Source organism: Bos indicus, chromosome 26 (assembly GCF_029378745.1).
Source record: "Bos indicus isolate NIAB-ARS_2022 breed Sahiwal x Tharparkar chromosome 26, NIAB-ARS_B.indTharparkar_mat_pri_1.0, whole genome shotgun sequence".
In the NCBI taxonomy this organism is placed as follows: Eukaryota; Metazoa; Chordata; class Mammalia; order Artiodactyla; family Bovidae; genus Bos; species Bos indicus.
In genome coordinates, this window is record NC_091785.1 from 34,385,791 (window position 1) to 34,398,419 (window position 12,629).

A 12,629-nucleotide genomic window follows, 5' to 3' on the forward strand; every position below is an offset into this window, starting at 1 on the left:
ACCACCTTGATCTTGGACTTCCAGATTCCACAACAGTGAGAAATAACTGCTGTTTAAGCCACCCTGTGTCTGGTGGTCTGTTACAGCAGCCCACGTGGAGTAAGACACCAGGCTTGTTAGACACATAGGAGGGAGGCTATAGTTGGAGAGGCCGTTGTGAGTATACATATATCCTTATGTCTTCCAGCAAGCCCCAAATCTTGGCAGTGAAGATAACAGTTGAAATCCTGAAGATTTTCTTGGATAATGCAGTGGCGGTCAAAGATGTTTTGAACAATGTTTCCTTCCCACTGCACTCTAACTTCTTAGCAACGTGGTCAATTCCTGGAGGAACGGAAGCGCTTGTCCTCCAACCTCAAATCCCCAGCCTTTCTTCAGTGATGAGACCACCGCTGCTCTGTGTCTCAAGCAAAACTAAACAACAACTAGACCAGCACAGAGCAGCAGCTCTATTACCTTCTTTTTTTTTCTTTAGTTGACATGGTCAATATGGTCTGGGTTATTGGGCAAACATTCCTGTAATATACCACTGCTACTTCATGCATTTTCCCCTCTAACCTGCCTGCCTAGATGATAAAATTGCACTCCCAGGACTTTGATTCTGATTTTGTTTTGGTTTTGAGAAGTTGGAATGGCACTTTAAAAAAAAATTTCTAGGTCAAAGGATATTAATTTTTGTTTATTTATGGCTGCACAACTTTGTCGCTGCACTAGCTTTCTCTAGTTGCAGCAAGCAGGGGCTGCTTTCCAGCTGTGGTGTGAGGGATTCCCACTGCGGTGGCTTCTCTTGTTGCAGAGCATGGGCTTAGTTGTCTTGGCGTGTCAGATCTTCCCAGACCAGGGACTGAACCCGTGTCCCCTGCACTGGCACATGGATTCCTAACCACTGGGTCACCAGGGAAGTCCTTTGGCACTTTCTCAAATGGGACAGACTTTTAAAGGGAGCAAGGGAACCAGAAAGGAAACACGGCGTGGAGGCAGTTACGAATAAAGCACACACTTTATTCACTGAGTTTTGAGGATAACAGTGAGGCCAGACAGCGGCGGGGGAGGCAGGTGCTGATTTCAACAGGAGCGCGGAGCAGGTCAGCATCACAAGCATAGCAGCTCGGGCCCAGGGCCACCCCCGCCTCTGCGCACTGGTGCGCGGCACTCAGGACACCGACAGACACCCACACACTTTCACGGGGGACACGATACATCTTTTAAACAGCAGTTCTTCCAAATATTTGCTTTCATATTTCTGGAAGGGGAGGGGAGGCAAGAAGAACAGTATGCCTTCCAACACTTGAAAAAAAACTCCATTAAACCCAACTTCAAAATGAAAGAACTGCAAAAGCTTCAATGCAGGATTGTCGGCAACTCACAGAAACCACACGTTTATTACTGGACAGGTCTGTACAGAACATCCCAAACGAACACCAACCCCTTGGACACTCCTCTTCCGTAAGAATAAAGAAACATACACGAATACGATCACTAAGTAGCTTCCTGCCTTTCTGAATGTTAGTGGATGCGGGCTTCTCCTCTACCTTTCCCAAACGGGCTCGGAAAGCGACTCAGGGCTTGGGAGAGACTCTTTGGGGAAGAATTTTATTTAATGAGAGCAATTGCCACTCCATTACACTAAGCATCAGAAAAGACTGGCTTTAATTTTGCCGTGTACAAGCAGATTGTTTAGAGAGCTTTCCAGCTTAAACCGACCACTTCCCCCTTTTGAGTCTGTCGTAAATGAAACTTGTCCCAAATGAAAAACACAAAGATTCACATGCAAAGTGTGTCAGTCACCATCTCCCCACTGCTTCTTGGCAGCAAACAGAAAGTGATTTTTTTTTTTTTAATACCAAAGTTTCTCTTTCTTTCATTAAAACATAATTGGGAGGGGTATCCGGGAGGGAGGAGACATGGTTGTACCTATGGCTAGTTCTTGTTGATGTATGACAGAAAACCACAAAATTCTGAAAAGCAATTATCCTTTAAAAAAAAAAAAAGCATAATTGGGTAGTGCCCTTAATGCACGTCAGCACTATAAGGTGTCATTACAAATCTCAAGCCTGAAATAATCTGTTTTTGGTTTTTTTTTATAGAACGTACTTCAAAAGGGAGTACTAATGAGTGAGTTTTAGGGCATCCTGACAAACACTTGTTTTATCAAAGGGAAATAATCTTAGTAAGTCAGATAAAATCAAGTCTGGCCTAGGAAGTACAGATTAAACAGTGACTGGAAATACAGACAAGATGATTTGTAAAAACTGAGCTTCCTGCAGAGGACACAGAAGGGTTGATGGCACAAAGTTCATCTTCCTTCCACTGTCTTTCCCGGCGGTCAGAGAGAAGGCTCTGGGAGCCTACAGACAGGAGGGTCCCCTGCCCCTCAACATGCAGGAGAACGCTAACACCAAGTTTGCCTTAAAGAGTTTTTAGAAAGACCTATCTAGTCAAAAGTGAATTTGAATTTTTAAACTTGCAAAAGCATATATATTTTATATAATCATCTGAGAAGCAGTTCTTTAGAAAAAGGTGTTTGCTTTAAAGTGTAAAGAAATTAGGTGAAAGTTTAAGAAACATTTCCAGCGAGACTTTTCCTAGTGGAGCTGATTGACATCACAGATGGAGGGGATGGAAGTTGAAAAAGGCATAGTTCTAGCCTCACCCTGGAAGAGGAAACTCAGCTTGGACACAACAGAACTGGAAGAAGAGGGGAGACTGAGGACTCGACAGGGAGAAGCTATTTTTTTTCTTTGCACCTTATTACCCACTGACGCTAGCTTTTCTGTTCAAGGTTTCTGAGAACAGGCAGTTTCTCTTTTCGTGATTAAAGAAGTCACATTAAGAACATTTAGGAACGAACCCAAACCAAGAGATAGACACCCAGCAAGATGAACAAGTTTCCAAATGCTCTTTGTGTCTCGACATAAATCACACCCAAAGACTAAATGGTATCCTGGCTTTTCTGGAAGAAACTCTAAAGGAAGCGCTGACTTTCATGTAACTATAGAGGCCTCTTCATGCAATCAGCCTATGCTTCAAGAATCACTAGTCAGTCCAATGCTCAAAAATGTAGCCCTTTCTGTACGTACTAGGGAAGCTTGCCATGCATATACTTCCTTTTCCTAGAGTAAACAATTCTTATTAATTTGACAGTGTTAAGAACTGGAATTTTTTATGCAGGGCGGGATTCAGGCAGAGAACACTGATTTCCTGTGCAGTGACCTGGACGTTCTGAGGACAAGCATGCTGAGCTCAGTTCAACGAAACAGATAGGGTGTTGTAGCCCACTGATTTGATTTGATTCGGCAGTTGGGAGAACCCGGTTGTGCCGTGACCCATCACTCTGCCTGGAGCTTTCTGCTGGGGAGCGGGGCTGGGAGCCCCCACTTCAGAGAGCAGCATTTCTCTGCTTACAGACAGGAAGCCATTGGCATTTCTGGCAAGGCAGTTTTTTGCATGGTATAGTTTAAATTAGCTAATACATTTGATATGGAAAGAAGCGTTCCCCTTACCCAAGGAGGATGCTGAACTGAATTCAAAAGTAAGAAGAAAAGTAAAGTTTCATTAGTGGGGGCAAATTTAGGGCTCAGTTCTTTAACTATCATTGGGGTTTTTCTTCCACTGACATTTGATCTGCAAGTATGTGGGTTTTAACTCATTCGCCAGTGAAAAACACTGAGGGCCCTTCTTATCTCCACCATGAAAATCTCTCTCCTCCAGCTGAGCCCTGGGATCCATTCGGCCATCTGTGTCTTTGGTCAAGGCAGGGAAACACTGGGCCTACACTGTGGTCTCCCCCCTCACACTTTGCCAAAGTGAAGCGAGGATCAGGACACACAGGTGCTGAGGGCTGCCCATGCAGGAGAGGTTAGATAGAAGACAGGCCAGTGGATGTACTGAATGAAGCAAAAGGCAACAAACCAAACAGATGAAGGAACAGAACTGAAGGAGCCGTGGTCTGCCTTCAGTCCAAGGAGGAGCTGGTTTCCTCACATCAACCTCATCAGAACCATTTGCTAAATACATTAGTAGGTCCAGCACACATTCACACACACACACAGTCCTTAAACATTCAGTGTCTAGCAAAGGTCAGGAAGAGCACAGAATGCAATAATTAAGCAACTGTCATGTTCATTAAGACACCCAGTCTCTAGAGTGTGTCACAAGTTAGGTCTTCAGCACAAGGTCAGAAAGAATATTCTTGCTTTTTGCCACTGGTATCAGCTACTAACTCATTCTAATATTTGGCGCCAGCAGGAAGAACTTCTGAGCTTTTATAATTAGTGGCATATACAGGTTCTCTCCTTTGGCTTTAAAATAGAGTTTACAAATTCTGAAACAGAGCCCCCAAAGCATGAGAATTTATGTGACACCCTCCTATGCTTTCTCCTTTGGCTTTAAATAAGAGTTTAAATTCTTAAGCAGCTCTCCAAAGCACGCAAATAAATGTGACAACCTCCTACGTGTATCTGACATCACCTTCAAGTCTCAGCCAGAGGCTTTCAGGAACCATGGTGGCGTCTTACATGCAAGTTTGGGTGTAATCCTTGGCTCCAATGTGAATCTTGTGTTGCTGAGTTTGAGGACTCTCGTGGGATGTTCTGCTGTTGTCTCCTCCCAGCCTGATCCAAAGCCTCGGTCTTCAGTCTGATGCTGACTTGAGCTACATCTGTCATGGAATATGTTGGCTTCTAACCACCAGCATCTTTCCATGAGGGACCTGATGACCAGGATGCAGTTAGCCTCACTCTTGACCTTTGAGTCACATGCACCTGTGCAAATGTCCCCAGAAACTGCAGCTGAGTAGGACAAACCTTCAAGCAGGAGTGAAATTTAAAAGCACATGCAGACTCCCCAAACTGTCATGGGTGAGTGAAAACACGAACACACACATACACACACACACACGTATCAGGAAGTCAACAGAGCTAGGCAAGAAAGCTGAAAAGACCAAATTAAATCAGTTGGGGGCCATCGCCCTTGAGTTTCAGAGCTTTCAAAGAGAAAAACATGCCTTTCCTTAGCCTACTACTGAAAAGACCTTAAAGAACTCAAAATCATCGAGGGCTTCGTGTGATATATAGGATGCTGGATAGAAAGAAGAGGAAGCTGGGCTGGGAAACTTGCATTGGGAAGACACAGAATTTTTTTTTTTTGGTCAAGAGGGCTATGGCCTTTGGACCAAACTCATCTAACAGTATCCAACTGGGCCAATCAGGAGACAATCTTTCCCTTTCTTTCCTTTGTGAGAGTAGAGGGCTGGGGGCTGAGACAGCTCTTGTCCTTGGTGGGGAGGAACATATTTCCTGAAGTAGAAAAGGGTTAAAGGAGAATTTTCATCCATTCCTTTTTCCTCTTAATTTTTTTTTTTTTTTTTTAGCAACAGCTAAGTAACTTGCCAAGTTGGGTCCTAGCAAACAGTAGGGAACGAGGAGCTTTTTAAAAATGCCTTTGGTGGCTACTGAAACAGAGCTCCTGGGGAGCCCGACCCTGCTGTCCATCCCACTGAGGCCCGAGCAGCACTGCAGGAGGCCAGTGAGGAAAGAGGCAAAGGCTGCTGCCACGTGGACTGTCCCCGGGCTCTTGCTTCTCAGCCAAGGCGCTACAAGATAAATATATTCATACTTTGGAATTATTACAACTGCTTGCCCATGCGGCATCTTAAGGGCACTTGCTGGCTCTTATTCATACAGACGCACTACTGTTGGATAACAGTTGAAAGGAAATGAAAGAAGTAGCTCCTGTTGTGGACACAAGGTGATGGAAAAAGGTCACAGGTGAACGCTAATGTCGAGTGTGGAAACACAGACATTTCTACCCCACTGCTTCTGGGCGAGTGTGGCCGTGGGCTGGCCCCATATTTGGCTCATGGGTGTTTTAATCAGATTTTTCCCTTTTGGCTGTTGCTGAGGGACTATAGTTTGCAAATGCTCCAATCAAGTTTGGGCCTTAATTCAACATCCTATGTGTCCCCGCCGTGGTCAGTCCTTCTCCTAATGGCTGTCTACGTGTGGGACTCAGAAGAGTTTTGCTTTTTTCTTCATGTCGTTGCGTCTCCAAAGAGGTAACTTGTCAAACTCCTGGATGGACATTCCAAAGATTTCCCGAAACACTTCTGGGGCTAAGTGGCGCTGTGATGGGAGAAAAGAACAGTGGTCAGTCCTGCTGGCCACCTGGGTGGCCTCGAGAGTTGTTCTTCAGTTAACAAGTAATTGTTTTGAAGAGCAAGGCAGAGTGCCGGAAGAGGAGTTTATCCTGAGGCTTCCTAGCGGGCACTGGACCCAGCAGTTCCTTACCTGGATGGGTCAGGTGAGGTACCCCTCCTACCAAACAGAAGAGCTAGTGGAGTACTACTGATGATTATCATAACACTGAAAGCTGATGGGGCACAGAAAGCTAATTCATTGTGCCGGAGGCGACTCTGTTTCAGGTCAGTGGAATGCTGAGTAGATGTGGAGAAAATGGACCAGAGGAGTAAGAAAGGCAGAGAGAGACAGCCAGGGTGGTCTTTTGGGAGCCCTGGGGCTTTTTCCTGACTCAGCAACAGGAGTTCATGTGGATGCTTGGTCAACTGATAATGAAGATGTGTGTCTTCTGTCACGTCTGACTCTTTGTGACACCATGGGATTGTAACCCGCCAGACGCTTCTGTCCATGGGGTTTTCCAGGCAAGAATACTGGAGTGGGTAGCCATTTCCTTCTCCAGGGGAATCTTCCCGACCCAGGGATCAAACCCATGGCCCCTGCTGCATCTCCTGCATTGCAGGAAGATTCTTTACCGCTGAGCCACCAGGGAAGCCCTGGTTTATGGACTTCAATTTCTTGTGCCGTCTAGAAAAGTTCTCTTGGGATAGTGGATCCAGCCTTTCTCCTCTGTGCTAGCCTGAGCTCACATACAAAGGTACAGCCTTTTGTCAGGGAAAATTAACGATACTTTATGAGACTGGAAGCCAGAGTTTTTCTTAATTAAAACCATTCAGATGGAAAAGTACAAAGATCAGTCTCCCATATCTAAGGAGGGCGGCTTAGGTATGTGTACCCTGCTTAGCCTTCATCCAGGAATGTGGAAACAGTCAAGATAGACACTTGTCTAGTACACATCTCTATATCAAATGCTCCCTCCCTAATCTCAGCAGACTCAACTCAGGCTCAGGGAAAGATAAGGATTTGGGGGTATCTGAAATGTGGTGGAGACTCCATTCTACATCACCCACTAAATTCTGGCAACATTACATTTCTAAGGAAAGAGAACATGAAAGTCGCTCAGTCGTGTCTGACTCTTTGCAACCCCATGGACTATATACAGTCCATGGAATTCTCCAGGCCAGAATACTGGAGTGGGTAGCCTTTTCCTTCTCCAGGGGATCTTCCCAACCCAAGAATCAAACCCAGGTCTCCCACACTGAAGGTGGATTCTTTACAGCTGAGCCACCAGGGAAGCCCACATTTCTAAGCAAAATGACTAAAATCATACTGCATTTCTTGGGCTGTTTTTCTGTATTTTACCATTTTTATGCTGATCTCCTAAATACAAATCTGGGTTTTCATCCAAAGTTAGTTTTACCTAGGTTGATCCTTTCTCATTTTTGCCTTAACTGGAACAATTCTTAGGGGAGAGTCACAGGAAATGCACAGGAATATACAGTTGGAACAAGTTTTCTTTTTTACCTCCAGCCTGGTTCTGTCCACATCTCTTAGGATTTTGTTGCGCCCCCTGTTGGTCACCATCAGCATTTCATACGGAAATATCTGCAAAGAAAAACAACCTCTTCTAGAACACAGCTGTACCTTTTATTAACAAGCAAAAGCTACCTAAAACCTAGGACTCCCAAGACAGAGCTTCTGAGACACTATGATTAGAGCATTGGAGTGATGGGTGTTCCTCGCTCGAGCTTCCAGTGGACAGGGGCAGGTTCTTACACATTCCCAATCCCCACCTGTTTCTCTGTGGCATTGGGCCTCTGGAGGGCATGGTTGAGTGAAAGGACCCCACTTTCTATATACTGGATATGAAGGTAAAGATTAGAAGAGAACTGAAATGACAGGTACACGTTTGTATATGGCAGGACACCTGTGCTGGGCTCAACAATCTTGTTCCATGACCAGCTCATGAAACCAGGGAGCCATGCAGCCCCAGCAGCAGTGATTTAGTGGGTGACATACTGAAATAACTCCCAGTTATGGTCACCAGGGGGCACACCCCTTGGACACCTCTAGAGTCACAGAATGTTCTAGAGCTGGGGCGACCAATGATCCCAGTTTGCTGGGGATTGCGGAGGATCCCAGGATGCAAGACTTTCGGTGCTATAACCAGGAGAGTCCTGGGCAAGTTGGGACATGTTGGTCATCTTATCTGGGGTGGGCTGCAGCTGCTCCACGTAGTACTGGGCAGGCTTTGCTGTGCTCGTGGCAGGGGCTGAGTGAGTACCAAGGTCACAGGAGGGAAGTGCTGGCACGTCACTGTGAACATAGCACCAAACTCAGGGAGGGTTTAACCCTGCTGGCTTGGTGAGACAAAACCAAAGGGATAGAAGGATGCTTTATGATACAGCTTGACTAATGGACAAGGCTGGAGCCAAGCGGGTCTCAGTACTGAAAAAGATAGAAAATCAAGTCTTTCGAGGGTTTCGTCCCAGTTTCATCTCCAGGTGAGAGGAAAGAGAAGAAGAGCCACGCTTGCCTTTGGTTCCAACATGTTGGGCATGGAGACGCCCCGGTCCATCCTCATTCCAGGCATGTGGCCATCTGGGAGGGTCTGCAACAGAGAAGCAGGTTTCAGGAGGAGCCCCTGGCAGTGGGGGAGCTGGGGCAGAGCTCGGCGGGCTCCCAGACCTCCTTGTCTGGATCTCAAATCCTCACTGCCATTTTACAGCTGTGTCATCTTAATTACCATGGAGTTTTCAAAATGAGCTCCTTGCTGAACAAAAACAAGGATACTGGGAATACTGCCCTCTTATAATCCAGTAGATGAAAGATCCTGGCTTAATAACTATTCACTAATCCCTGAATGTAGGCTGCATGCATGAAAGTACATGGTACATCAAAGAATCGCCAAGTCTATGACTTTTTTTTAAATTTAAATTTTAGTTTTCTTTGCACTTTTCCCCTTTTCTCACTCTCCATCATCATTTTAGGTTTAGGTTCTAAGAGAAAAAGGAAAGCTACACACAGCAGCTCTTTCCTATTGGCCAAGACAGGGGTTTCATTTGTGACCACAAAGAGGAGGAGAAGGCCTCAAGGAGTGAGTGGTTATGATTAAAAGAAAATACAGCTGTACATGTGTGAACCCTTGATGCTGGGCCACTTCCACCCTCGAGAAGACTCTCCAAGGCAGAGTGAGAGAGTCCTCAACATCTGGCCTGGTTCATGCCCTGTCCGCAAAGCCTGCAGGACTGGCTTGATCTGGGTACCAGGCATGCCTGCTGCTCATGGCTCTTCACATCTGTGGACTAATGAGATGGATCAACCAAAAATCAGGGTCTTCTCAAAAGAAACTCTTCTCTGGAGTAGCAGAAGAGCACGTCTGGATTGGAAAAAGACTGTTTTGCCCATGTAGTCAACTTGAGAAAGACAGGGGTCCATACCTGGTAGTCTGGAAAGGAAAGACAAAGAAAATCTCAGAAGGGGCAGAACCACAGAAAAATACGGAAACATAAACAGAGATTACATCCGATTGCAATTCTCCAAACATGCCCCCGTGAGCCATGCTCTCCCCCAGCTCTGGGTCTCTGCCCATACTGCCCGGTTGCTCCCTAAAGCCAAGAAATGCCTGTCCCAGTTTTAGCTATCAATTTAAATACCCTTTCTCGTGGAAGTTGATACCCTGAAGATGTGGCTCCCTTTTCTTTGCATGTCCAGTCATAGCATCTATCTCAGAGTTTCTCTATCTCTCTCTGTCTCTGCAACATGCATTCTGAAGACAGACCCACGGCTTGCTTATCACTTTACTTCCAGTGCTCAGCACATAGTAGGGCCAGTGAATTCCTTCCTACAAGGAAGGAATGTGTGTAGCTTTCCTTTTTCCCTTAGAAAAAGGTGTCGTCTCATGTCTGTAGAGATACTGACATGTTGGCTCTCGGACAGATGGGGTCTGACTGCAGGATGTCACAGAGTCCAGCCCGTGCGCCTGCGGCAGCACGGCCCCACCCCACCGGGGCGCGGTCAGCGGCACCGCGCTGGGGCCTCACCTCGCGCTCCCCCGCTGACGTCCCCGTAGCTGTTGTACTGAGCGAAGTCTGTAGAAACGGGCTGAAAGGAGGGGAAACACGCCATGAGAAAACCCGCTTCACAGTCCTCATTTTGGGGTCAGGTGGAAGGGAAGAATGGATTTAAAAATCCTGAGAATTCCTTCCAAGTTGAGTTGCTGGACTGCCATTACTTCCCCTACATATTTCTTCTATGAAATCCTTGGGCTCTGTTGTATATGTTCAATGCTACTGCTCACACCCTCGGTAAGCAAGTATCTCTTGCTGATAAATAAAAACACATTTCTCCGCATCAGAGCTACACAATTACACTTGTTCTATGCTTTGTGGGGAGCGAGGTTGAGACAAACTTTCCTGTATCATTTTACAGCAGAGATAGGGGCTCCAGTATATAATTACTTTTTACTTGATTGTAGAAATTTGCCACACAATCCAGTTTTCCCACAAGCTTCTATAGGCTATTTTTTAAATTTTTAATATATTTTCCTGAAACCAAGGCTTCCAAAATATTATCATTCTAACATGCAATCAATATAAAAACTATTGGTGAGATTTACTTGTAAGAAGGTTTCTGTACTTCTAATGTTTTGTCCTTACAGCATATCTTAATTCAGATGTTAAATTGTCATGGGATATACTTATCTCATAAAACACAAAGTTAAAAACATAGATTCACATTCATAAGTTGTTCCAAACATACTTAAAATTGGCCAATAACTTAATAAACCATCAAAAAGAATAATTTGTATAGGCAATTGTTTTATCTAAAGTCAATTTCCCTTTCTCTCAAAAGAAATATTTTATTTTGCCTGTAACTCAAAGTGATTTACCAGGAGACCAGAGAGATTACAATTTTCATTATATTCCAACGCTGAGATCATATTGTCAGATATATTCAGACAGTACGTCAACATTTCAACCAGGACTGAAGAGGGAAGAAACTCAGAAACGAGTCATTGAGAAATCTTACCCGGTGAAGCCCATTTCTTCCATAGCCAGGGAGAGATGCGGTTTTGGATGATAGAACATGTGAAGCTGAATAAGAGAAAGATTTAAAAAAGCAATTGTTAGGAACCGAAACTGTAATTCTTTCATGAAATTGCCAGTGTGTCTTCTACTCTGCAGAAGATTTAGACAAGGAAAAAAAAAAAACAAAACAAAACCCTCATCTCTTCTGTCTCCTGCATCAGCAGGTGGGTTCTTTAACCCTACCACCACCTGAGAAGCCTCATATTGGGCTCAAATGTTGACAAAACACCACCAGATTTGGGTGATACAGGGAATGGGCGGGCAGTGACATTATCAAGGAGGGGTTGGGAAGAAAGACATGCTTGGCATGCTTTATCTCTGACTCCTCAACACAATCCTAATAGTGCTGATATTATTTCCATTTTACAGGAGAAGAAATAGGGACCAAGAGAAGTTAAGTACTTGCCCGAGGTTGCTCAGCTTGTAAAGATCTGAGCAATGATTTGAACCCAGGGCTACTGGGATGTATAGACCCAAGCCCTGGCTGGTATGGCAGTGATAACTGATCTGGAGGCCAACATGTAAGTTACCAGGGTCTACTGGCCAGCCACTGCTAGACTCCTGGAAGGCCTGTGAAAAAAGGTGTCCCACCGATCAGCAGCATGGATGCCTCATGCTGCTGGGTTTTGGAGGCAGCGGACCTGGGCTTGAATTCTGGCTCTGTGACTTAACACCACTGCATCTTTGGGCCTGGTATTCCATCTTTTAAGGTCTTCACTGCTTGACCCATGTAGATGCAGTGCTATTTACTCTTAGAGCACAGATCTGCAGAATTGGAAGGATTTACTCTAAAGATTAGAAAGCTACCTAATCTAAGATCAATACCAGTCAGCATCTATGAGAGGTAGGAGGGCATTCCAGCTACGAGTGTGGGCTCTGGGGTTATAACACTTGGACTCCTAATCTTAGTTTTGTAGTTATCAGCAATGTGACACTGAGTAAGTAACTAAAACTTCCTGAATTTGTTTCCTGATCTACAAATTGGGGATGATAATATCATGTGCTTCTTGGTATGTTGTGACAATTACATGAAGTAATGTTTAGCAGAAGTATTTGCATAGGAAAATACTAAACACATGTTTAAAGGAACCCTCAGGAGAGAAAATTATGCACTAGTTTAGAACATGAGAGAAGAAATTTTACAGCTTGAAAGAGATTTGGCTTATGATAAGTGTAAGCAGGGGAAAATTACTGATAGACTATTTCAGCCCAGCAGATGAGTAATCTCTTTCAAAAGTATCAAAAAATCACTGTTAGCCCTCAGCTCTTACACTGAATATATTAGAAAATATAGAAAATATTTAGAAAATAGTGTTCATGCTCTCTACAGTTAGAAAGCACTCTGTGCTCAGACTTCTCTGGGACTCCAGTGGTTGAGACTCTGCACTCCCAAGGCAGGAGACAT

The 12,629-nt window shown here is 44.8% G+C and overlaps 1 protein-coding gene across 14 annotated transcripts in view; it reads right to left on the reverse strand.

Moving 5' to 3' along the window:
- Positions 1-981: 981 nt before the first annotated feature.
- Positions 982-12,629, reverse strand: part of ABLIM1 (actin binding LIM protein 1) — a 328,672-nt gene continuing 317,024 nt past the window's right edge. For 7 of the 14 annotated variants that reach the window (XM_070780895.1, XM_070780899.1, XM_070780897.1 and 4 more), the window contains 6 exons: positions 11,166-11,230; positions 10,178-10,238; positions 9,575-9,582; positions 8,671-8,745; positions 7,659-7,739; positions 982-6,122 (listed from right to left, as the gene is read on the reverse strand). In XM_070780895.1, coding sequence (XP_070636996.1) covers positions 6,009-6,122; positions 7,659-7,739; positions 8,671-8,745; positions 9,575-9,582; positions 10,178-10,238; positions 11,166-11,230 — 404 coding nt within the window. In that variant the 3' untranslated portion in view covers positions 982-6,008. Of the gene's footprint in view, positions 6,123-7,658; positions 7,740-8,670; positions 9,583-10,177; positions 10,239-11,165; positions 11,231-12,629 lie in introns of those variants that run through there. The other 7 variants (XM_070780888.1, XM_070780887.1, XM_070780886.1 and 4 more) reach the window with 4 other exon arrangements.